This window comes from Trichoderma reesei (assembly GCF_000167675.1).
Source record: "Trichoderma reesei QM6a unplaced genomic scaffold TRIREscaffold_15, whole genome shotgun sequence".
NCBI lineage: Eukaryota > Fungi > Ascomycota > Sordariomycetes > Hypocreales > Hypocreaceae > Trichoderma > Trichoderma reesei.
Window position 1 is genome coordinate 172,699 of NW_006711162.1, and position 25,100 is coordinate 197,798.

At 54.2% G+C, this 25,100-nt stretch overlaps 6 protein-coding genes across 6 annotated transcripts; 4 read left to right on the forward strand and 2 right to left on the reverse strand.

The window, feature by feature from the left end:
• Positions 1-1,537: 1,537 nt before the first annotated feature.
• On the forward strand, positions 1,538-2,982 carry TRIREDRAFT_109249 (uncharacterized protein; the record flags this gene model as incomplete). The annotated part of the gene is made up of 3 exons (XM_006966906.1): positions 1,538-1,849; positions 1,908-2,174; positions 2,236-2,982. The coding sequence occupies 3 exons, from the start codon at positions 1,538-1,540 to the stop codon at positions 2,980-2,982; spliced, it is 1,326 nt and encodes a 441-aa protein (XP_006966968.1).
• A 710-nt stretch (positions 2,983-3,692) lies between these two features.
• TRIREDRAFT_79746 (uncharacterized protein) lies at positions 3,693-6,469 on the reverse strand (the record flags this gene model as incomplete). Its single annotated transcript, XM_006967007.1, has 2 exons — positions 3,693-6,308; positions 6,410-6,469. The coding sequence occupies 2 exons, from the start codon at positions 6,467-6,469 to the stop codon at positions 3,693-3,695; spliced, it is 2,676 nt and encodes an 891-aa protein (XP_006967069.1).
• Positions 6,470-8,177: 1,708 nt separating this feature from the next.
• On the forward strand, positions 8,178-10,541 carry TRIREDRAFT_79749 (uncharacterized protein; the record flags this gene model as incomplete). The annotated part of the gene is made up of 1 exon (XM_006966907.1): positions 8,178-10,541. One exon carries the CDS (start codon positions 8,178-8,180, stop codon positions 10,539-10,541), a length of 2,364 nt encoding a protein of 787 aa, XP_006966969.1.
• Positions 10,542-12,762: 2,221 nt separating this feature from the next.
• TRIREDRAFT_35316 (uncharacterized protein) lies at positions 12,763-16,748 on the forward strand (the record flags this gene model as incomplete). The annotated part of the gene is made up of 6 exons (XM_006966874.1): positions 12,763-13,428; positions 13,500-14,558; positions 14,787-15,032; positions 15,094-15,524; positions 15,567-15,744; positions 16,647-16,748. Coding segments are annotated over 6 exons (2,682 nt in total), but the record flags the coding sequence as incomplete, so codon positions are not given.
• A 1,485-nt stretch (positions 16,749-18,233) lies between these two features.
• Positions 18,234-18,572, reverse strand: TRIREDRAFT_109253 (uncharacterized protein; the record flags this gene model as incomplete). Its single annotated transcript, XM_006967008.1, has 1 exon — positions 18,234-18,572. One exon carries the CDS (start codon positions 18,570-18,572, stop codon positions 18,234-18,236), a length of 339 nt encoding a protein of 112 aa, XP_006967070.1.
• A 2,800-nt stretch (positions 18,573-21,372) lies between these two features.
• Positions 21,373-25,046, forward strand: TRIREDRAFT_122792 (uncharacterized protein; the record flags this gene model as incomplete). Its single annotated transcript, XM_006966908.1, has 8 exons — positions 21,373-21,455; positions 21,534-21,968; positions 22,032-22,735; positions 22,847-22,989; positions 23,049-23,170; positions 23,242-23,423; positions 23,486-23,616; positions 23,850-25,046. 8 exons carry the CDS (start codon positions 21,373-21,375, stop codon positions 25,044-25,046), a joined length of 2,997 nt encoding a protein of 998 aa, XP_006966970.1.
• Between the last annotated feature and the right edge of the window lie 54 nt (positions 25,047-25,100).

Sequence of the window (25,100 nt, forward strand, 5' to 3'; positions counted from 1 at the left end):
AAATGGAAATGAGACGGCTTTTCTTGTGGCCTCTAGGGTTGATGCCGCAGGCGTGAGTTGAGTGTGGTGAAATGGTGACGAGGATGCTTCAGGTCAGGGCAGAGAGATAGAAGGAAATTGAGGACTTGAGTGTAAAGAGAACCTGAGGTAAACATCGAGACAAGTGTTACTCAGCTTCTCGGCAGGATCAACCTAACCTACCCGACGGTACCTACCTACTACTATTCATCACGATGATGATCGCAGCAGCCGCAGCGCCCTCAGTCTCACCCGCGGACACCTACAGGCCCGCTACAGCGCTGCAAGGCTGCCACCACAGCGCTCGGCCTGCTAAGCAGCCCCTGCAACTATAGCGGCTGCTGCAAGCTTGAGTGCCTCCAGCTGGGCAGGAGCTGGCCAAAGAGGTTCAATGACGGAATGGGATGACGTAAGGGACTGCCCCACCATTGCGAGTTTAGTACCTGGACCAAGTGCTAACATCTAGTAACTTGAATTGCTCACTGTCCAATTTCGAGAACAGGGCACTGAGAAGCAAGATTCCCAAGGGTTGACAACTTGGTCAGAAATGGTTGGTTGAGCGGTTCTCCTGCTGTCTAAAGATGCTGCAGCCGGTGCTAAATTGGCCAGTGTTATCCCATACTTAGGTTGTTGATGCTGTCAACTTCCTCAAGACGGCGGGTGGCTGATTTCCTGTTTTGGCCCAGGAAGCCGAGTTCTGGGGCAAGCCGCGACCTAACCTGCACGAGCGGCTGCTTCATGCGCGCAACAGGTGCATCGCTTGAGCGTCCGTCTGTCATGCAAGAGATGAGATGGACTGTCATCAAAGGTGTCCCCTTGCGTAGACAGTCGGTACTATAAAACACAAACGGACATCAATCACTCGCATGACTCTGTCAAACCCATGTTTCCCGTCTTCAACTGAAATAGACGAAGAGTTTTCACAGCAATGACCGTACTGTACAGCATCATCACAGTCCCCATAGCATCTTCTATGTATTACTTCTGCCCCAAAAGCCCCGTTTCCATTCTCCAACCAACAATCTCCAGTCTCAATCAGTTTCTCTCCTCTGTCAGTCAATAAACCTGAAAGCACAGCCACTCAGATGCAGGTCCTACAGCCTCTCCCGAATCCCGTCCCACGCTTTCACGCGCGTGGCCATTACGTCATGGCTGTTTTCCCCGAATGGATGTCATCATAGCATCACTGCCTCTGGAGCTCCTGCGATGATCGCACCCATCATTATGTGACACCCAACTGTTTCTATCGTGTGTGGATTTTGCAGCAAATTGCATGATGAAGCTACTGGAGCTATGCGATACCATGAATCCGAATAGCCGTGCCGAGCTGGAGCACCGCCGAAACTGGATGAATTCTCCATATTACTCGTAGCCCAGCTCTTGCCGACAAAAGGAAGCCAGAGGGCACATTTGCAACTGGGATGTAGCTTCGCCTTTTCCAAACCACTCCAGTAACCATCTTCCTCGTATCCTTCCATCTGTTAAAGAAAATATATCAACTGCGCGATTCGACGTCATAATGTTCAGGTCTTCGCTCCTTCGAGCTTCAGAAAGGGCGTTTGGCGCCAGACTCGCCGGCCTCAAGCCATCATCACCAATTCGACAGCCATTGTACCGAATAGACGCAACGAGAAACGCCATCCGCCTCTCCAGCTCTTCCAATGGCCCTCCGAAACCTCCAACCGACAAAGACCAGAAAAATCCAGCCGAGAGGAAGCTCGAGCCAAGACCAGATGTTTCCGCCACTAGCAGCGTTCGAACCCTCCTGGAGCCCGACGAGGGCGGCTCGAAAGATACACACAACATGAACTCGAGTCTCCAGCAAGATGTTGTACGTACAAGTGAGAGACGATGATTGTGCCGGTAACTGGGCTAAGAACTTTGTATAGCATCTCGTCAAGGATACTTTCCGACTGGACACCGTCCCGCGAGAATCTCACATCCTCGGTCTTACAGGGACGCTGCCTTATCTCGCTACCTCTCTCTCGACAGTTTACCTGGCCGTCAACCTCAACACCGAAATCCCCTCAATCAACAAGTTCTACAACACCATCTTCCTAGAACACGGCACGGCGCAGTATCTCCTCGACCTCCTCGAGCCGCTACAGCTCGGCTATGGCGCCGTCATCATCTCATTCCTCGGAGCCATCCACTGGGTATGGAACCAAACATTCCACGCTGCCAGCTGTATCTCGCCTATTTCTAACCCATCAGCAGGGCCTCGAGTACGCTGAAAAGAAGCCCCAGCACGACCGCACCCGCTTCCGCTACGGCATCGGCCTCCTCGCCCCCATCGCCGCCTGGCCCACGCTCCTCATGCCCGTCGAATACGCCCTGACGGCCCAGTTCGGCGCCTTTGTCGCCCTCTACTACGCCGACTCCAGGGCCACGCGCCTCGGCTGGGCGCCGACCTGGTACGCAAAGTACCGCTTCCTGCTCACCGCCATGGTTGGCCTGGCCATCTTCATCTCGCTCGTCGGACGGGCCAAGATTTCGCAGAAGGGCGCCCTTAGGAAGGAGAGCATGGAGGCCAAGTTGACGCAGCCGGGACTGGCGGACACGCACACGAACTGGAAGAAGTTAGAAGAGGAGGAGAAGGAAAGGGTTCGGAAGGAGAAGGAGCAGAAGGCCAAGGAGGAGGAGGAGGCGAAGAAGAAGAAGAAGAAGCAGGAGAAGAAGAAGGAGAAGAAGGACGGCAAGGATGATGCAGCAAAGAACAAGAAGGATGATGAGGACGAGGAGAGCGAGGAAAAGAAGAAAGATGACAAGCAAGATGACAGCAACGAGGAGAGCGAGGGCGACAAGGAAGAAGGAAAGGATGACAAGGACGAGGGCTCAGACAAGGAGGAGAAGAACAACAAAGAGGACGACTCCCAAGACGACAAAGAGGCCAAGGAGGACGACAAGCCCAAGGATGACGAGTCCAAGGATGAGTCCAGCAAGGACAAGAAAAAGTCCGACTGAGAGAGATGGGCCAGCAAGGAGCGAAAGGAGTCTCAAGTTCACGTCATGTATGCATAGCCATCAATTAGCCTTATTCATGTTACTTCCAACAACTTTGACATGGGACATTATATGTCGGTGAAGAATAGCCTAGGTCATCAATTGAACAAGTCCAAGAGTACTAGGTAAACAATAACCTTACAGACGTGGTATTAATGGGCAGTAAAGAAAACCATATGAGGGGCCAACTACCCAGACAAAGGTCGTCATCCATTTTCATCCCACAGGCATAAGTAGTATGTAAGTAAGCTTCCATGTCCGCCTCCAAGTCAGCCTTCCCCCCTAATAAGATTGTTCCCAAACTCATATGATAACTCGAGCCTCAAAAGCAATTATATCTGCGGCATACCATCTCTCACATTCTATCAACTAGTCTTTCGTCTCCGTAACAAGCGGGAGGGGGGTCAAGGGGGGTATTGGGGGGGATGGTCAATTCCAACGCCTAAAAAATGCACACGAGACCTCTTCAAGTCAAGCCACGTAGCGAGACTCAAGAGATGCTGTCCGTTTCACCAGAATTCGTAGGCCATCATAGACGTATAGAGAAAGCTCGAACATTATGCTTTGTTAATCGTACTCGTCAATCGTTACTTCTTCCCCCTCTAAGGTCTAGCAAATGACTGCTTGGCCTTTACGCTCATTAGCAACGAGGGTCAGGGCAACGGATATTGTCAGGGGATACTATTCCTTACCTTCATCTGTTCGATCCGGGCCTTCAACTGACTTGTCACCTCGGCTGCTCGCCTCCAGCTCTCGGCTCCGTTGGAGCCCGACTGTGGCAACGACGACACTGGGCGGTCTCTGGCCGACGTCAACGTTGAGTCGCTGCCATCGTCATGCGCCGCAAGGTTCCTAAATCCTCGCGCAGGCGATCCGCGCCCAGAGGAGCCGGTGCTGCCTGCATAACGCAGCTCCGGGCTAAACTTGTTCCGCGGATAGGGAGCATCGCCATTCTCCCTCTCTTCAGACAAATTGCTAGCGAAGCTCATCCTATTACGCGCGCTTGGGGCAGCCATATGGTCTCGATACATGGGCGCGTCCTCGAACGTTGGCGATGTGATGCCTGTAAAGAGGGACCAAATGTTAGCGCAGTCTGCACCAGACATGCGGAAATGGATGTCATCAAACTTACCAGCCGACGCATTCAGGCTTTCAGCACGGCTAAGCGCCTTCTTGAGGCGCTCCAGCTCACGCCGTAGCCTCTCGTTGGTTTGCTCGGCAGCCTCAGCATCGCTCCGAGCCCGAACCAGTTGAGTCTCCTTGGCCTTGATGCTCAAGACGTCTCGGGTGTGGTCCTCAATGAGGCTGGCATTCTGGTTCTTGAGTTCTTGAATCTCCGACGTGAACTTGCTGCGCTCTTGCCGCAGGTCATCGATATGTCGAGTTAGGCGGTCATTGGCGGTACGAAGCTCTTCCAGCTCAGCCCGCTCAATGGCAGAGAGGCCACTTGAGGGAGGAGGTGAATCCGAAGGCATCTGCACCGGAGCCGAAACGGGCTTGGCCAGGGAGCGCCCTGTAAGGCCACGCGAGGGCGCCGCTGCCTTGGGCGGTGGTGGTGTTGGCGGCAGAGGGTCCTCCTCCGGCATGATGGGGCCAGACCTGCGAGGCGATGAAGCCCCGGAAGAAGCCCCCACGGTTCGCTTTTGAGGAGCCTTGAGCCCACCCGTCTTGGGCAGGCCCAGCTTGCTTCCCGCAACCTTTGTCGCGGGAGGTGCCTCGGCCGGTGCAGCAGCCGCCGGTCTCTTGACACCCGCCGCTGGCTTCTTGGCTCCGACGACCTTCTTCGGTGCCGCCGCTGGCGCTGGCTTCGGGGCGGGCTTTGGCTTCTCCTTTGCCTTGACCTCGGCCGCCTCGAAGAACTCCTTAATCTTGGTCTTTCGAATGTCGTCCAAGCCTTCCAGGTTGGGTGTCATGGCACGCTCGCCAATGATCTTCATGACGGTTCCCAGGATCTCGGCACCACCATCTCGCAGGGCCGGGCTCGATTCCGACAGCAGCTTCTTTCCAGCCTCGCATATCTGGGCAATCTCGGGCTTGGTGGGCACCTCGCGCGTGGTCCGGAGACAGCGAATGAGGAACTTCATGGTACCCTCCTTGACCTGTGGGTTTTTGTTGCCGAGGAAGGCGAAGATGTCCTCAAGGCAGTCGGATAGCGACGTCGCCTCGAAGGTGGCATCAAGTGCTGCGCCCAAGGCGTCGGCAACCGTAGCCTTCTTCTCTTTCAGTCGTTCCATAATGGGCTGCATAACGGTGGCACGATGCTTGCCAAACGCTTGTCGCAGACCCTTTGCCAGTAGCTCGATGCACTGGGCCGCCTGGGTCACGACAGCGACGTTGGCATCCTTCATGCACTTGGCAAGGCCCCTGATGATTTCGTTGAAGTCGCCATCTTTGATGCGAGGGACGTTGATTACGGCATATAGCCCTTCGACGGCTTCTTTTCGATCTTTCCACTTGGACGAGGCGAGAAGCTCGCTGAAATTGGGCGGCACCTTCTTGAGCACGTCTTCGGGCTCGGCCAAGGCGAACGCGTCGATTTCCGCCGGCTCGTCCGCCTCCTCCTCTTCACCCTCTTCGCCCTCCTCACCACCACCGCCACCAGACTCAGCTTGCTCCTGCTGACTGCGCAGCAGCCGCTCTTGTTTCGGAGTGCCCTCGGCCTTGACCTTTTCGAACTGCGCCTCCAGATCGGTCTGCTGTGTAGGTTTCAAGTCTCCCCAGAACATGGGCTTCATGGCCTCGCGCAGCCACCGGTAGAGCTCCACCGCAAGGGCAGTGGCTTCCGCACGAACGTTCTTATCAGCAGCACCAAAGGCCTTCGGCAAGGCCTTGAGAATCGGCTTCGGGTCGACAATCTTGCAGCCATAGTTGTGGACAATCTGCGTCAAAGCGTTGAGTGTAGCAGCGACGTTCTTGGGCACCTTGTTGCCAAGGCCGGGTAGCACCTCTTCGACAACGGGACCCGCCGTATCCAGCTCGATGAACAACAGTAGGGCTTCGAGGGAGTTTTGCTTGATGGCCGGCCGCGTTGAAGACAGACACTTCTCGACTATGGGGCTAATGGCAACGCCGCGAGTACGCAGGGCACAGTCTCGTCCACCATATTTGAGGAACTCGCACAGAGCAGCGATGGCTTCTTGCTGGGCGGCCACGTTGGAGTCGGCGACGGCAGACTTCCACAGGCCCGGGTCGTTCAGAAAGGGTCGGAAGCAGGGGTCGGACTCGTCCGGTGATTTGGCAAACTGTTTGGCAACATCTTCATAGGCCTGCTTGCGTACTTTCCAGTTCTAGGTCGAGAGAATAATCAATGTCAGCCAAAGGGAGAAAAGCCATGACGTGTAGACCACATCGGGGCAGCCGTGATGCTTCGCAAACAAGTGATTCGTACCTTGTGTGAAAAGCGGTCGGGCAGCGGCAAGGAGCTAAAGTCCTCCTCTTGGTCGGCCATGGCGGCGAGAGAGGGACGTGAGAGGTATCTGAACGCGGACGATGTCTGGGAATGCTTCGGCTCCGAGGTATCTGCTGGCCGGTCATCGATTAGATTGACGATTCTGCGGATGAGCTTCTTGAACGGGTGGTGACGCCGTCGCGACTCCATTGTGCAAATGGGCCTCGCGGCGGCATGAGGCTGGTCACAACGGGGAAGACGGGGAGACGAGACGCAGACATACCACAGACGATGCAAAGCAGGGAGCACGAACAACTTAAGTTCGCGTGAGGCCGTCAGGGAGCAGACGGGCCAAGCGGAAATGCCCAGGAGGCTACTTTGTACTTTTTCTGCCAACGGCCAGTGCCGGGGATCGCGGCCGCAAGTGTCAGTTACCCTGCCTTCGCCGAGCTGAGCGACCGGGATCAGGATTGGCAAGAATGCGGCGATGCCTCTCGGCGGACCCTGCGCCCGTCTGTGCCTGTGCCGGTGTGTATAAAAAAATGTGAAAAGACGGGACAGATGCACAGCGAGGCGGAACGGCGATGCCTCGGTCAGGGTCGGTGGGAGCTGTGATCAAGTGCTCGGTGGTGTGTCTCGTGGAAGATGCTGGGATGCAAATGGCAGCAGCGCGACTCGAGGCAAGCAGAAAGAAGAAGGAGAAAATCACAGGCTGCGATACCGGATCTCGTGATGCCTGTCGTGGATGCAGAACGAAGAGAACTGACGCTGTCTCTGTCTTTGTGCTCTGGTTGGCGCTGAGCTATGGCTCATCCGTGGAGGGTTCCAGGTTGCCCACAGCATCAGCCGTCGAGCCAGCCAATCACTGCGCGGCCGCAAAAAGTCAACAAATCTCCCCCATCGCCTGCTCGACCCAATCAGCGGCCGGGCCTGGCAGGGCTTTCTGAACCAGGTGCGAATCACCAGATGGAGGTACTGCCCGATAAATAGACAAAAAGATGGACAGTCTTGTTGGTGATTTTGCCTGGAAATGCATCTCGAGCTATAATTGCTGTAATCCTCATACCACAATGCGTAGGAATCTTCATTTCGCTAGAGTACCTTATTCTGTTCTTCTACAAACGTCTCCTCGAATAACACAGGAAATACCTACACTATGAACCTGCAGACACAGCAAAGCACCCGGGAGGTCCCTTGAACATACAAGTGCATACTACCTACCTGAGGTAGCGCCAGGCACGGCCAACTTACACATTTTGCGCAAACGGCCCCCATCAAATGTCCCCGGATCGACCCCGCGGCAGGACGAACGTCAAACTGCGCCTATCCATAGAGCTTCTGAACACTGCGAAAACCGCAGCAGAAGCCGGCATGATCGCAGCCGAATGCACTGTAACGTCCATCCAGCAAAACCACCAGCAGCCAGCCGATGACGCAAGGGAGCTGCAGCAGGTGTCAAATTCTCATAATGTAGGTACCTTAGGTCACTAAGCACGTGTAAATGTTCCCTCCAGTGCTCGGTGACAGCTGCTTCACCGCCTTCTTTACCCCACCATGAACAATGCCGAGTCACGTGTAGATAAGATAAGCCCGCCGAAGCTGCAACGCGTCAAACAATTTCACAGGCAGCCTCGCTCTGGCAAGGCTCCACTCATCCGCAGCTTCATTGTCATCGCTCCAAGGAGCAGCCGGAACTTTTCCATCTGAGCAGATGGAGAGGCATTAGCGATTGTGGTGAATATCCTGGCATCTCCCATACGGTCGCAACATGGAGGGCTCTTCGCATCCGTCCTTCTTTCCTCTCAACGCCAAGACTGCCGCAGACTATTCCTCGTCCGAGTCAGATTCCGACGATCCAAGTGTGCCCGGGCTCGACGGCGACGACAACGACTTTGGAGACTTTAATCCCCGCAAGAAGAGGCGTGTTGGTGGAAACAGCAAGGAGAAAGCGGCGCTGGGCATTTTCGGCTCCGATAGCGACGACGACAATCCCAACGCGCGCTGGAAGCGAAAGACACTGAGAAGCAAAGGCGTTAGCTTCGTGTCGACTGCTGCCGAGGGAGCTGGACAAGATGCGAGCAACGAATCGGAAGACGAAACACGGCCTCTAGGCCTTGGCATGAATAGCCGCAATGACGATGAGGACGAGGACGAGGACGAAGATGAGGATGAGGATGGCGACAGGCCAGCAGGACTCGGGCTCGGCAACGCGGCCAAGCACCTGCGCTTCACAGCTGGCGAAAGATTTCGCAAGACGAATGCGCCGAACGATTCGAGCACACAGTCATCCTTCAAGACCAATTTCAGCTCCGGTGGCGTCCTCGGCGGTGGCTTCGTGCCTTCATCCGCCACGGAGCCCGTACTCAAGGAGACGAAGAATGGAAACGACACGCCACGAAACAAGCCCCAAATGAGCGCTTTCACTTCAAAAGGCAAAATTAACGCCAAGTCATTTGGTGCGCGGATGATGGCCAAGATGGGCTACGTCGAGGGCAAGGGTCTGGGCAAAGAAGGCGAAGGACGAAACATCATCATCGAAGCCAACCTCCGACCCCAGGGAATCGGTCTTGGCGCCGTAAAAGAGAAAACGGAGCAGGAGCGTCAGGAAGAGAAGAGACAGGCGCGGCTACGGGGAGAGGAGGTCGTCGACTCGGAAGAGGAAGAAAGGGAGCGCAGGAAGGCCAAGAAGAAGGCCCGAGGAGCCGTGGCTTACAGTAGTGCTGGAAGCACCCCAATGCGGCAGAGAACCAAGTATCTTACGGCCGACGAAATCAAGAAGAAGGCACCCGGCTTGAACATCCCGGAGGCCTTTGCCCCCATTCTCGACATGACCGGCCCCGGGGGCAAGCTGCTCACGTCGACGAGCGGCATCATGACCCCATCATCCGGTGGCCCTGAGTCGGCCGAACTGATTGAGGCGAGGAAGCTGGCTCAACGCGCACAGTCAGACCTACTGGCTTTCTCAGAAGAATGGAGGAGCCTGGAGTCGCGCAAGACGTGGGTGAATCTGGAGCTCAAGCAGAGGGAGCAGGAGATTGAAGATTTGCGGTCCGATTTCGAGAGACTGAAAGCCTTTGCCAACGTTGTATCTGAGCAACTTATCGGCGCGACGGAGTGGGGTCAAGTCATGAGTGCTCTTCAGACAGCTGTTGATGCCGGATCAGCGAGCGACGCCATCGCCGACATTGCGGTCGCTGCGATTCATCCGTTTCTACGCAGCGCCGACTGGGACCCAATGGCCGAACCCTCGCGATTCGCATCCGACCTACAGAAGCTGTCGGGCCTCTTTAACAAATCTGCAAACGCCAATCAGTCGGTAAACAAGTGGAACTCCTCCGCCGCTCAGGACGATGGCGTTTATCGAGCACACCACAAGGCCACTACGCCCTACGAGACGATGATGTACAAGAACTGGCTCCCCCGAGTATTGACGGCAGTCCGCTCATGGGATCCGCTGAATCCCACGCCGATGCTCAACATCATGGAAAGCTGGAAAGATTTGTTGCCCCCATTTGTCCGAGCGCAGTTGATGGATAATGTAGCCCGGAAGCTAGAAACGGCCGTGTCCGACTGGAACCCCAAGAAGAAGCGGCAAAGCCACCATCTGCCACACACCTGGCTATTCCCTTGGCTGCAGTACCTTCCTCCCTACCATCTGGATCCGAAGGGTACTGGTCTCGTTGCCGATGTCAGGAGGAAGTTTAGGCACCTCATTGACGCGTGGGAATTTGAGAGAGGAGTTGTTCCTGGGCTGATGCAATGGAAAGACGTCCTGGGAGACCAGTGGCGGCCGCTCATCATGTCGCACGTCTTGCCATCAATGGGCAAGTACTTGCGCACCAACTTCCGCGTCGACCCGGCGGAGCAGGAGCTGTATCTCCCCGTGCTGGTTGGCATCATGAAGTGGAACCAGGTCCTTGGCGACGCCGTCTTGGCAGAGGTGTTGGTGCAGGACATGTTCCCGATGTGGAGCAGCAGATTGCAAGAATGGCTTGCGCTTGACGAGGCGGACCTTGCGGAGGTGGCAGACTGGTACAGCTGGTGGCGAGGCGTGCTGCTCAAGGACATGGCAGAGATTAAGGCTGTCCGGGCGGAACTCGACAGAGGGCTGCAACTTGTGAATATGGTATAAAGGAATAGCATAGCGTGTGAGATTTAAGATTTATGTTTGATTCACTTCTTTTTCTTGTTTCCAGTCTCTTCATTATCTCTGGCCGGCTATTGTTGTCCCTGGGTAAGGTGGCCATTGGGACTATCTAGACTAAGAACCGGCTTCGATGCGGGGGATAGACAGTCAGATAGGGGGAGGGGAGAGAGATGAACGCGTTGGTGTATGTCGAGAATACAGAAGAATCTTGCTGCTTGACACAAACACCTAACCCCGGAATCTGGCGTGATGACCATCCGAGTGCCACGAGCTTCGAACAAGGAATGATACTTGGGGCACGTGGCCACTGAAGCTTGGTACAGACTATTCCCCGAGGCAGACTCATGATTGAGATTGCCTCCATAGCAAAACGAAGGGCTCCTTGTGAAATTTGACCGCTTTTCATGGTTTCCGTTAATACAGAGTGTTACCTGGGTAGATGAAGACACACCCCGATGGCATCGGGATGCTGTGGAACGTGGAACGGCTCGAGGCATGTGGCTACCCTGCACCGGGGAATGACCCAATTTGGCAGAGCAAGGTACCACAGAGAAGGATTTCGAGGTGAATGCCTTGCCAAGTCCATGAGGCTGCCAAGGGAGGGGTGATGATTTGGTGCTCCTGGCTACTTGGGTAGTTGCTCTAGATGATGTGCTGGCTAACTTCTGATGTGATGTTACCTGTGCTGTACAGACGACGACATGGCTTCTTTTGGTACCCTAGTAACAACAGCATGAACTCACGGATGTGCAGCAGATCTAGCTATAGTACTGACTGCCAACAGCCGAGACATTGCTAAGGCATGGCCGAAGCATCTCGCAAGCATTCCGGAGTCGTTCGCACTCAGTTCCTGTGATGCTGCAAGTGTCCGGCCTCGGTTCGCCTGTACATGTACCTACTGTACGAGAGTACCTACCTACTGTATGTGTGTAAGGTCGTGCTTGCATGCAGCGTCACAGATGGATCACTGGCGACAGGGGGCCCCTGATCGGATTTTGGCCACCTTCTCAGGCCTCTGCTCCCTGTACATACATACGGTGGGTGACCTGCGTGGCCGAAGGTTGTCATACATGCACATGAGCACCAGGGCGTACGAGCACCCGATATTGATCACTGTTTTTTTTTTACTTGGGTATCTACCTAGGTAGGGAGCATTGAGCGCTGTAGGGATTGTAGAATACCTCTAGCACGTCCCAGCTGAGGCATTGCTTGGCGCCATCATTTCCAGGTAAGCTCGTCCAGTGCTCTCATCGGTTGCCCTGCTGGCTGGTGTTTCTGTTATTCCGCGTGCCTGTCGATGCAGTGGATGTTGAAAGGTACAACTGTTGGGGCTCAACGCAGGTACTTTATCGGTAACTCTAACCTGCAGTCTCCACCTGCATTCGCGCCGCTGCTCTGACGGGCAGCACCCGGCAGCGACTTGGGCGCCAAGTACTCCGTACCTGGATGCGATAAGACAATTGCGCGAGTCTCAACCCTCTTTTATCGCTCCCCACAGCGACTGACGGAACCCAACCAGAGCCAGAGCCAGGCCAAACCCCCTCCACCGCCCTCCCACCTGCAACCCGCACCCGCACAGCGTTTTGCCCTTCTCGCGGCCAGACGAGCCACACGAGGCCTTTGCCAGAGTCCGACGAGCGACGACCGCCTGCGAGCACCTGCGAGGGCCCCGAAGAAGGCGACGACCAGCAGCAGCAGCAGCAGCAGCAGCAGCAGCAGCAGCAGCAGCGGCAATTTCCCGGCTCGGCTGCCTGGCGTCTGATTCACTCGCCCGCGGGTTCCTGTGACTGCCTCTGACGAGACGCTGTTTCTGACCACTGCATCTGCATCTGCCATCCCGCATCTTATCTAATCGGCTGGTCTCCCTGGTCTTTTCTCTCACTCTCTCTTTCTCTCTCTTCCATCTCTATTACGTCTTCCCCTTTTCATAGGTATTACTTTTTCGTTTCTCTTCCAGTCGCCGGATAGACAGGCTCTTTTCTGGCGGCGCTCATACCTAGCCGCTGAACCCCCCAGTTGACGTGGCCACAGTTCTGACTGCCGTCTCCAATCGACCACCACTGAGCCTGGCGCTGGAATTTGGAGCTCAACCACTCTGTTCTGCCGGCCCCAAGCCCTCCCTTCTCCATCCGTCTCTCCTACGCCTCCATCTGCCTCACCGCCGGCGATCGTTCTTCGCCCGGCGCGGTAGCATCGACCCGCCACCATGTTCTGGAGGTTTGGCGGCTACGCCAACATCTCGACCATCGATACCATCCTCGACAAGCCCGACTTCACCCTCGAAGAGCTTCTCGAAGAGGCCGACCTGATACAGGAGCTCAAGCAACACAACTCCAAGCTCATTGAGTTCCTGCGCGAGGACAAGGTGCTCGAGAAGCTGCTTGAGTATACCATTGCTCCCAAGCTCGAGGCTGTTGAGGGCGCTGAGGAACCTGCCGACGATGACATCAAGACCAAGGGCCGCCTGCTGCCCTTCTCGCGCCCTCGCGCTTCTTCGCAAGCCACCGACTCCGGCGAAAACGACGATGAGCTGGACAAGAAGCGCAATCGCTATGCTCACGTAGCCTGCGAGGTCCTGAGCTCCGACACATGGTCCATATACGAGGCCCTCGTCGAGAACCGGCAGCTGATCCGCGAGTTCTGGAACTTCCTCTCCCGGCCTGCGCCGCTCGACCCTCTGCAGGCGAGCTACTTTACAAAGGTCAACGAGTCGCTCTTCGAGAAGAAGACGGATGAGATGATGGAACTGCTCTTCAGCTTGCCCAATGTTATCCCTGACATGCTGAGGCACGTTGAATGTCCTATGATTATGGATCTGCTGCTCAAGATCATCGCCCTTGATCGCACGGAAGGCGGACAAGGCGTAGTCGAGGTTTGTCACGTTCATCCTAGGACATCGCATCTCTCTGCTTGAAAGACCTCGTTCATTCTAACCTCTCACAGTGGCTGTATTCCAAGGATATCATCCCGACTCTCCTCTCCTTCCTCGGCCCTGAGCACAGCTGGGTTGTGCAGACGGCCGCGAGCGACTTCATCAAGGCCATTATAACCATCTCCGCCAACGCCTCGCAGAATGAGCAGCAGTGCATCGGCCCCAACGAGCTCACTCGTCAGCTCGTTTCGAAACCCTGTGTCGAGCAGCTCATTGGCTATATGCTTGGTGGCGGCAATCCCTTGACTGTTGGCGTCGGCATCGTCATCGAGGTGATTCGAAAGAATAATTCCGACTACGATCCGGACGTTGGAACAGAAGCCAACACCTTGCCCTCTAGTCGGGACCCCATCTACCTTGGTACTTTGCTGCGCCTATTTGCCCAAAATGTGCCCAACTTCATGAACCTCATTATGAACGAGCCATCCAAGAAGCAGAGTGTTGCCTCAACGTTCAATGAGAAACTCGAGCCTCTCGGATTCGACCGATTCAAGACGTGCGAGCTCATGGCGGAGCTGCTTCACTGCAGTAACATGGGATTGCTCAATGAACCGGGCTCAGAGCAGCTGATTGCGCACCGTGACTATGAGCGCCAGCGCCTCCGAGCCGAGGGCAAGCTCTCGCCCCGGGACGAGGACGGATCCGCCGATGACTTGACGATGCGCATTCCCCATCCCGCCCACCAGGAAGAGGTTCGCCGCCTGGAAGTCACGAATGCCGATGACGATGGCTTCGAGGAGGTCGAGCCGACCAGCGAGATGAATGAAGACACCTCTCACGAGTTTGTCAAGGCCGAGGATGACATTGCCGCGCACTCGTCTTCATCTTCTTTCCTCGAAAAGGACGAGGAAGAATTCGTCGACGAGCCGCTGAGCTCTCCTCGGCTCGCAGTGGCCACGGCCAGTATCAACGAGCAGCGCTTTGAAGAACCCGATCTCGTTGTTGCGCCTCTTTCACCTACCAAGGCAAAGGCTGCCGACCTGGCACAAGCCCAAATAGAGAACCCTACTACTGGTGAGGAGGCGGCCAACACTGCTGCAAAGGAGCACGAGTCCGATTCGGCTTCGACTGTTCTATCAGGGCCCATCGTAATAGCGCCGCCTGAACCTACTGAGACAGCCGACTCGGAACCATCTGGGACTGATTCTTCATCATCTCATCCCGAGGCTCAAAAGCCTGGCCTGCAGCCGTCAGCGCTGCCCAGGGACGAAGACACGAAAAAGAGCGCACCTGCGCCCAGCGCTCCGCAAGAGGTCGTCTCTGCCGCTGGCAACTTGGCTCCTGAGGAAACTGACAAGTCTCGTGGCCTATCCCCCCATCCTGAAGATACCCCGGCCCCCCTCTTTTCAGCTCCTCTCGCCCCTGACTCTGGTGTTCAAGAGCCGCCTCGCGATGGCTCATTCACGCCACCCCAGGGCCCCGAACCCGCCCTTGCCGCGTCTGGAGAGAACCCTGGAGAAGCAGTCAGCGATGTGGGAGAAACGGTTGTGGGTGACTACCTCAAAATGCAGTTTGTCGAGTATCGCGTGGTTCCAGCGATATTGGTAAGTGTGACCTCGCATAACCCATGTCTTCCCGGCCCTCCCCCTTCTAACGTCATGGCAGTCCTTCTTTTTCGCATACCCGTGGAACAACTTCCTCCACAACGTCGTATACGATATCGTTCAGCAAGTGTTCAATGGCCCGATGGATCGGGGCTACAACCCGACATTGGCTGTATCACTCTTCGAGGCTGCCGACATCACCACCGCCATCATCAAGGGCCAGCAGGCTAGTGACGAATCTCAGGCCAAGACGAAGACGCGCATGGGATACATGGGGCACCTCACGCTCATTGCCGAGGAAGTTGTCAAGTTCACCGAGCGCCACCCCCCGGAGCTCCTGTCAGAGACGGTCCTAGACAAGGTTATGAGCCAAGACTGGATCAATTATGTGGAGGGCGCTCTTGCGGAAACGAGAGAGCGAGATAACGCAATTCTCGGCGGCGTCCGACCTGAGGTGGCTATGGGACACCGAGTCAGCCTAGGTGGCAGTGGGTTGGGCGGCATCGGATTGTCAGGGCTCGGAAACTCGGCCAGCGCATCCAACGCCCTGGCAGAAGCTGGCCTCAATGGCGGCATGGAGATGAATGAAGGAGACGGAAACGGAGGCGGTCCCTTTGCCATCAGCGCGGGCACTCTAATGTCTGGATTCGGGAGTAGCAGCGACGAAGACGACGATGAGGGCGATGGTGACGAAGAGGATGTGAATTCTGAGGTGAGTTTTGATTCTTCCGATGAGCATGGCAACGAGTCTCCTGAGGCGACAATGGGCATGGCACACGCACCCGAGGATGTCATCATGATGTCTCCTGAACCGATCAGAGCGGGCTCTTCAGACGCAATGGCCGGTTTGGAAGCAGATGCTGATCTGGATGCGCCGGGTCAGGACATCATGGTGATTGAGGAAGGGGGGTGGATCCAGAGGCGAGACCCAAGCCAGGGCCCGAATAGAAGGCTGGATTACTCCTAGGCGGAGGGGCAGACTTCAGCTACAACCGGCGCCACGTCGGGCTCTCATGATGATGACGACAATGATACAACCGAGGCCTCTGGAGCCTCTGCTGCGCCTGGGTCCTCTGGCCCGAACAATGGAGCTCCCAGGGGGTACATTTTTGAGCTGGAATATCTCTCGAGACTGCTTGCGAGCGCGGAGGGAACGTGAGGGATGCATTATACATGAATGGGCGTTGAGGCTTTTTGTTTTTCGCTCTTTCTTCTTCTTCTTTTCTATTCATTGTACCATGTGGTTAGGATGCGGCGACGTCAGATGATAGCCCGATTTTTTTGTGTTGTGGATAGCGCATTGAAAGAAGAACAAGAAAGCCAGGGGACGCGAATTTCGGAAGATTTCATTTTTTTTGCAGCTTTGTTCGAGGAGAATAGCGCATCCGAAACGAAAGGGGGTGGGAGAGGAGATGTCATCATGCATCAATTGTCAGCCTTAGGGACTTTGATCAACAGCCAACGCTCATTCGCATTTCCCTTGTTTGCCCTCTCTTCCTCTGCCTCTTCCCTTCTCCCTCCCCTATTCCCTTGCATTCCTGGCTTCGTTTCGGGAAGCCCTCTGTGCTGATCACGAGGGCTTAGTTCCGATCTTTAACTGACGTGCAGTAACAGGGATCAATGGCTCCGCCGTCCATCCCACCTCCTCCACCGCCGCCGCCGCCGCTGAACATTCCGCCTTCTAGAGCCCGGCTGCAGCTCGCGGCACGGCTGGCGATGCATCAGAAGAACAATCAAGCTGCTGCACAGGCCTCGTCGGCCACAGCTAATGACAATCACGATGATGATGATGACGACGACAACCTCGAAGACCCCTTTGGCGACGGCGAGGGCGATCTGGACGATGACTTGGACGATGACTTGTCCAACAACCTAGGCCGTGGAGCATGGTGGAGAGGCGTGGTTGGCAAGAGAAGCGGCATAGAGGATGATGACTCTGACGACGATGAAGAATTTGGAGACTTTGCCATGGCAGAGGAGGAAAAGGGCGGAGAGGGACAGGATGAGGGCGACGTGGTGCTGAAACCTCTTGCCGTTCACCCACCAAGGGAAAGTAGCCGGGGTCTGAGCGGCCTGTGGCCTTTTGGCTCAAGGGCGGACAAGGACAAGAGCGGAGAAGGCAAGGAGGAGCAGAAGGGCGAAGGCGAAGGCTCCACGGCGGAAGAGAGGGATGACGAGCCCGAGCGGGCGATAGAAGTCCGGGAGGCGCAGCGGAGGACAAGCATTGAGGATGATGACGATGATGACGAGGCTACTGTGGGGACGGAATACGGTGTTGGTTTCAAGGGCTAGATTATATACCTTAGACTGGAGTGCTTGAATGACTTTTGCTTCTTTCTGTTGTTGTCTGAGAAGGGATTGGGAAATTGACACGATGGTATGGCATGAGACTATGCATGTATGAATAGGATGAGCACGATGAATGGGTTTAGGAATGGGCGGGGGGAAAGAATGGGATCGATGGAGAACGTGCATGGTGGAGGGCTTATATACGGTAGCTCCGAGGATTGTACAAGTATCATTACTATGCTGGTGAAGTCTTGTACTCTGCTCCTGAGTCTATGGGCTGAAGTGAGGCTTGGGGCCGGGCTAGAGCTTTGTGGCATGTCAACCTTGGTCTTTGTTGTTGATGCATCTTTGGACAAGACATCAGACGGGACGATGCAGGCACAAGGTACATGTAAACACATGTAAGCAGTCCGAACAACGGCACGCAATGTCAGACAAGCCCATGCTTGATGTTTGGCTGGTCGAATAAGCAGCCCAGGCACACTGCCACTGCCACGACCTGCATGATCGGTGCCTTGCTCGCCCACAGCCGCGAAGCATTCACGTTAATAACGACGGCTCACATGCGCCCACTTCTCTAACCTAACCCTAAACATGTATAGAAGCAATATCGGACGGAACGGCTGTGTCAAGCAACGATAGAGAAGTCCAAGTGGATTCTCGCTATATGATCAACTGGCTATCTAAAGCTATTCAAACGGGTTCCCCCCAGAAGAAACAGTGATATGTCCAGTCGAAGACGTGTCCTGGTCAAGTGAAGTCGATATTGCCTTGAATTGACTGGTGTGATCTGATATCCCCTTTGCAAGACAGGTAAAAGCTGACATTTGCGCCCCCTGCTTCAACCATATCCCGTGCTCAGTTACCCGCCTAGTCCCGGCTTCCCCCTTGACCATATGTCCATGGCTACTCTTAAGTGTAGTAGCAAGCAAAGGACTGAGCATTCTGCACGTAAACGCAGTTACCCGAGCCGGTGGCCTGGCCGACGCTGCTGCCCGCGCAGTTTTGCCCACTGTAAAAGTCGCAGAGGCAGCTGTCCTCGTAGCAGTTGGCAATGTTTGCGTAGTTGCTGAAGTGGTAATTGTAGCAGTTGTTGCCGCCGCCGTAGAGCTCGGTGGCCCAGGTCACGTCCACTTGGCCAGTGTAGGCGCTGCAGGCGTTGTTGCTGTAGTAGTTGATCTTCATTTGCTCTGCAGCGGTGAAGGAGGCGGCGGTGAGGACCGCAAGGAGGGAGGTGGTTGAGAATTGCATGGTGATTGTCTTGTGAAACTGGCTGATGAGTGTTTTTGAGAAGTGGTTGGAGTGGTTGTGGTGATTGTGATGAATGAGTACCAGAGGCCGGGTGATGCAGGGCTTTTATATATTCGAGCAAGGCATAGGGAGCCTCTGGACTATACGCGTCTATTGGGTCATTAACTACAACAATACTCTTGAGCTTCGCTTTCCGCGTGAGGTGATTGAAGGAAAGTAATTCCACCTTGGGTTCTTGAAGCCGGTCTTTCGTAGGATTTGAATCATGCGTATCACCGTCGTAAATTACAACTTCAATACGCCCCATCTGGACGTAAGTTTCTGCGTCTGTACATGACTTTCGGCGGCGCTATCACGAGCATACAAGGGGTAATACGTCTGAGGAGGTGCCTTCATCTCGAGATACTATCCTTGGCCTTCGCGGTAAGCGAAGGACTGTATGCACCTGCGCTATAGGGAATAGCACCCACGATTCTTGTCAGCAATTGAAGTCATCTCCATAAGTGAAGACAAAGAGAGAGAGAGAGAGAGAGAGAGAGAGAGAGAATCGAGAACCATCGACTGCATGTGACGCCCCTCTCCGCCCCATGCATGCCTCTTGTTTTCGGCTCCATAAGACAGAACCAGAGGATGAAAGAGATGGGACAGAAGCGAGATCGAAAGAACGTGAAACTTTTACTTTACGCTCAACACGGTCTCGACACAGAATCATGATGACAATTGCCTTGCCATATCTGCCCTACTCAACCCCATGCGGAGATATCGACGGCTACTAGCCAGCCAGCTCCAGAGTTGACGCCGCGCGAACCCCCCTGCTCGTCCTTGGAGAACAAGCAACGTAAGGTATCTAGGCGACGGTCCGTATAAGGGTAGGCAGAGCATCTGCCCTACAAACGGGGCGTCGGGTGTCCGGAGCGTCAGGCCCTCTCCCCTCCCCCCAACCCCAACCCCCCATGAAGATCTGCCGCCAATGCCAAAAAGGGAGGGAATTCAAGGAAGAACAGAGGGCTGACGGCAAAGTAGATGGTCACCACTGAAAGCAACAGTATGTTGTTCGAATTCGGACAATTACAAGTATAGTAGTATTGGAATCCTACGGAGTAATCAGCCCTCAATGGCGAGTGCCGGCAAAATTTCCTTGGCGCGGAGGCGATGGTCCGTTTACCGATCTCCGGATCTTCGTTGCCGCTTACTAGTGCTCCCTATTGCCAGCGTTACTGCAACAAGAATAAGAGGGGGGACTGACTGGAAAAGCTGAGGGGGGGCCCAATCGCGATATGCCGTGTCGCATGTTATAGGAGCTAATAGGGGCATATCACAACTATCTAGGCTTGCTAGGCTTGAGTGCTAAGTTGTCAGGTTTTTGGAAAATGTTATCACAGAGGCATTGGCAAACTCCAGGATTTCGTCAAGCCCCTAACCCAGTTTGATCCTCTGCTGCTTTGCGCATCATTTGGCGGCATATTCGAGGTCGCTTTGGTTCAAAGGACATATCTCAAGTAAGGTAGTATATGCCTATCAAGAGCTTATGCCGCCTCCTGTTATATATCATAGCAATGTTGACGAACTAGACTTTTGAACTTGACTTGAAGCCCTTGACCAGTTTCATTTGAGTTTATGGGTTTGAAGTAGTCGTCCGGACTGCAATAGGGTTGAGCATCTCGGACATACCTTATAGAACAATAAGTAAAGGGAAATTCGGGATGTTATTGTCCGATCCTGTATCGTGGTTCAGATCTGTTCTGGCAGTCTTGGTGTTTAAAGGGAGTTACATGATACCCTCATCTAAATAGCACTAGGTCGGGGTTCAAGATAATGGTATCTACTTACATTCTACATTCTTGACTGGAACAAAAGGAAAGGCAGCTACTGAGTACAGCCCTTCTGCTCACTCTGAAGCGGCTCTTTGAGTTGTAAGTGACCTGAGCGTGGCATACTTGCAGATTTGCCTTACTTTCTCGAGTGGGCTCAGGTTCACTACCATGTCACCAAGAACTCTGTCTTTCACCAAGTCGCATACGCTTTCCTGACAGCTACAGTCGTTTTTCGGAGCATGTGGGTGATGGAGTCGCAGTTACGGCCTGTGTTGAGTGCTCGCGATCTAGAGGGGGTGGCCAGTGTGACGAAGGACTACCAATTACCACACTACCCAGGTACCGTGAATCAGTCATTGATGCATAGCGACTGGGAGCAACTACCTCCTAATAGTCAGCATTGCCTTTGCGTCTGTTGTTACAGATTCAATGTAAATTGCAATGTTCCTCTCGATACCTCGACTGGATACTTCCTGCGCTCATCAGGTATCACCGACACTCGACATTCCAAGCTCCAGTCTCTGGTCCTGCAGCAGTGTGATCATCACTACTCCCCATAGAGCGAAGATTGAGTCCATCCTCTACCTAGAAGGATCTATACGTCACCGAACCACCTGCCCGCTGATTCAAAGATAAGGGGGAGGCAGGAAAGTGCGTCGCTGGTGCTCATTCCTCTTTACAAAAACCAATCTCAACCAAGCATTAGGTCTGGACGAAGCGACCACTCTCGAAATGACACGCATCCTTGAGCCTACCTATAAACGTCGGTAGTGCGCAGAAGGAATCATTGTGCAGATGGCTCTGCTGTTGTGATTGGCCTGCCTGACGACAACCCAGCCACCACCAGCTGGGCAGAACAGCCCTCCCGCACCGCAATATAACAAGTCTGCCTTGTGCCACCAATAACATTTGGTTGCGTTGGGCAGACTTCTGCTGGCAGGTACGGGTTCAAACAACGGTCTTTGCCGCAATCTTCACAAGGCAGAATGCAGAGTATCACTCGCTGCTCCCACAACCCCGAGTATCTCTGTACAAACGGCCAGCTTGTCTTCGCCTCAGCTTCCTCTCAGTGAGATCTCTCCAAGCAATTCATTCTTCACTTGTTCACACAGCATAGGCACTTTTGCTACACTGACACCCTTGGAAGCTGGGCAATGACTGACTTTGCCGGCATCGCCTCGTCAGGTGTCCAGGCCTGTTCCGCCATCGCGACCTACATCAACGCTCTCAAGCATCGAGATGAAGATCTCGCTTCAATTGGCCGTCAGGCCCAGGCCCTGGAGTCCGTCTTTCAGGCTCTCAGTCAGTCTCTAACGGAGGACTCTTCGGATCCTTCGACATCTTCGGCCGCTGCTCAAGTGTCAAGCTCTATGCAAACGTGCGAGGCTGAATTGAACAGTTTGAAGCAGCTCATAGCACGCTTCTCGGATAGCCTCCAGCCTAATGCGCGTCCGCAAGACAAAATCCTTCAACAAGCTACGAAGTTGAAGTACCCAATGCGGAAGCCAGATATTTCTCGAATTCAAACATCACTCGGGGTGATCACAGAAAACCTGAATCTAGCTCTCCAAAACCTCGGGCTGTAAGGCCTCAACCCATTCGTTGTATTGATCGGTCAGGCACTGATTTTGTGAATTCTGCATAGACGTTACAGCCAGCTGGCAATAAGCAAGTTAAGAGGCCTCGAAGAAGCAGCCGCGCAGGCGTCAACCAGCCTTGATGCGATTGGCTCTAGTGTCTCTGCATTGGAAGGTCTTGTGTCTCCTCTCAAAGAGCAGATACCCGCTCTCCAGAGCGCTGTTGCTACGATATCGCCTCTCGTCAACAGGCAATCAGATCTGCAGCTCGCTAAGATCCAGGAGCTTCATTCGCAGAGCGCACAGTCAAACGACGCCCTCAGCGAGTGTATGATTGGCGTCCATGTAAAACTGGACGGCTTGCTGGACCGATTTCAACAGCACTTCACCACTGCGTCGGCAGCAGTTGACGGGCCTGACACGAGGATGTCGGTTTACAAGCTTGTCTCCAGACCTGCCAGCCTGGCATCGCTGTGTGGCAGCCTCGATGATATTTCCCAAAAGGCAACATCCACCATCAGCGCCCTTCAAGGGACTCCAACGGTCAATGCGAACTCATGTCCCTGCCGCCAGAGATTGGTTCGCAGAAGTAAACGAGTCTCTTTGTGGTCATGGGGCCTTTGGGATGACGAAGTCATTACTTTCAAGCACCTCAAAGGCTGCCAATACTTCAATAGCAATGGCGATGAGCGGAGCCGGCTCCGAGGAATCAAGCTCGCAGGCTTTCTCAAGAATGCCATCATCATCACCTTCTACACGAGTACAGGTGCAGGTGGGCATAGCCTCGGCGCGAACATTGAATTCTATGCAACCGTTGATCGGGAGACATCTCCGGCCTTTCGTGTCATGTGCGTGCTGGAGGCATGTGCGCGTAAGTTGCCAGATCCGTCAGAAGGTCAATCACAGTGGGAACGCCTTGCTCTCGTAGCAACGCAGAAGCTTGAAAACCTCTTCAAAGAGGGCAAAGCAGGCGCCAAGGACGTCGACTCAAGCAATCAGTCGCTACTGCATGCAGCAGCCTGTGTGGTAAGTCAAAGATCTTCCACGAGGCTCAACAGAAACGGCAAAACGTAATCTTGAAATAGTCAGAGGCCATCTCCTCTTGGTCCAATATCAGAGGCAAAGCGTATTGCCCACCCATCGCACAGTTGGCTACATTTTTGATCAAGAGGCAGGTCCCGGCATCGCTGCGGGATCTTCGCGGGCGGTAAGAAAGATACATATCACTCACCCAGCGCAGCAAATGCCGACCCAACTGACCCGAAACTGTCCATATAGTGAGGCATTCAAGATTGCGGTGGGCAGCGGACACTCTTCAACTCCTCTCGCTGCAGCATTCTATCCAGAAGAGGCATCTATCGATGCTCAAGTCTATTGGTCTTGGGTTTGGTCTCCGCTAAAACCGCAATGGCTTGCCCGTTCTCTCGAGCTTTTTGCTTCGATCCCAAGAGTAGCTGAAGGTACGTGACCCGAGATTGCACGTTGTCATCACCCTCCTTTCAACGACTTAATGTTGTACAAGTATACCATGGTCCGCTATCATTGGCGATCTTGTTGAATGATCAAGGCCAAATCCACCGTCTCTTACGAAAGCATCCAGAATACCTTGAAGAAAGAGGGAATTTCATGGGCTGGACTCCCCTTCACTTGGCCGTGAGAAGTCCAACGTGCTTGCGAATCTTGGTTGAAAGATGCAGCCCGCGCCATCTAGTTCGAAAAGATGGAGCAGGCTACACAGTCCTTGCCTATACTATTCTCCTCAGTAGAACTCTTTGCAACCAAGATGAGGACGAGGATGAGTCTCCATGTCGGTGCACCCAGAGCCTGAGGATTCTGCTGGATGCCGGATGCCCAATTATACCTTATCGGGACTTTACAAATGCCAGTCTCGCAGGCTGCTCGCCGATGCCTCGGACCATTGCAGAGTCTATTTGGCCCATGCACTGTTGCAGCGTCGGCAAATGTTGAAGCATGTTGCGCAGCATTACCTTTCGCCTCTGGAAATCGACAGCTTCGATTTGCTCGGGCCAGCTGTACTGGACATATATGCTATGCAGGTTGATGAAATTCTTCGCCACAGAGGATTCATCGAGTTTGGCCCTTTGTCCACATATGTCGATGATGAGGGAGGCTGCCATCGTGATGGGGCTTCTTCTCCCATTCATGAGCTTAGGTCTATCTATCACGAACTGTCCACCGTCAAAGATGCGGAGATGTACTTTGACCTAGGATTCCACGATATTTCAGCTCGTCTAGACAAGCCTAGAAGGTGGATGCCACCTCATGGGTCATGGTCACCGTGTATAAGCTTACCCTTTGCGAATTGGTTGCTGGACCATGATGCTCCTCTATGGGAATGGGTAGCGCATTGTGAGATTCCATCGTCTGATGGCCTTGCAAACGGGTTCGTCCTTGCAATCTTGGGCGACTACGGCGAGCATCCTTCGGAGCAAGGCAATAGGGAAGTGGCACGAATACTAGAAGAGCGGATATTGTCGGACCGCTCCATCGATCGCTGCGACTGTCGATGCTCGCTCAGAGGTTGTACGCCTTTTGTGGAAAGGCTGAAGCGAATTCTGAATTGGTATCGCAAATCAGAAGTTGAGGTTGCCGCCAAATTTACGACCTACCTGAAGAAGTACGGCAACGCTCTTCAAAGGGAGCACTGGCACGCTGCGATACGGCTCACCACCTTTCAATCTCTAGGCATTAAGCACACGTGCTTAACAAGAAGGCCAAGAGAGCGGGAATTGGAGGCAGAAGAGATTGCAGAGATTCAAGATGAAGATGCTGAGCTGTTGGAGATTTTGGAATCCTTGGTAGAGGAGTTTGAGGAGCACGCCTTTGAGGCTATTGATGCGGCTACAGACAGAGTTGACAGGATGATTGCTTTTTGGAACGGCTACTGGGCCGACAGGATGCATCAGGTGCTGTCTGAGCTCTCTCGCGCTGATGATGAGAGTAAATTAGCCGCAGAACATCTGGGTGTTAGCTGGACGGCTGAGACTGACGAAGAAGCATCTGAGAGCTCTGAATTGGAAGAGTGGGATTATTACTTTCGGAAGATTGAGGAGATTGAATGAACTGGTTTGAGGTGCTTTGGTACCTTGAAAAGCTGTAGTCTCTTCACGAGATAA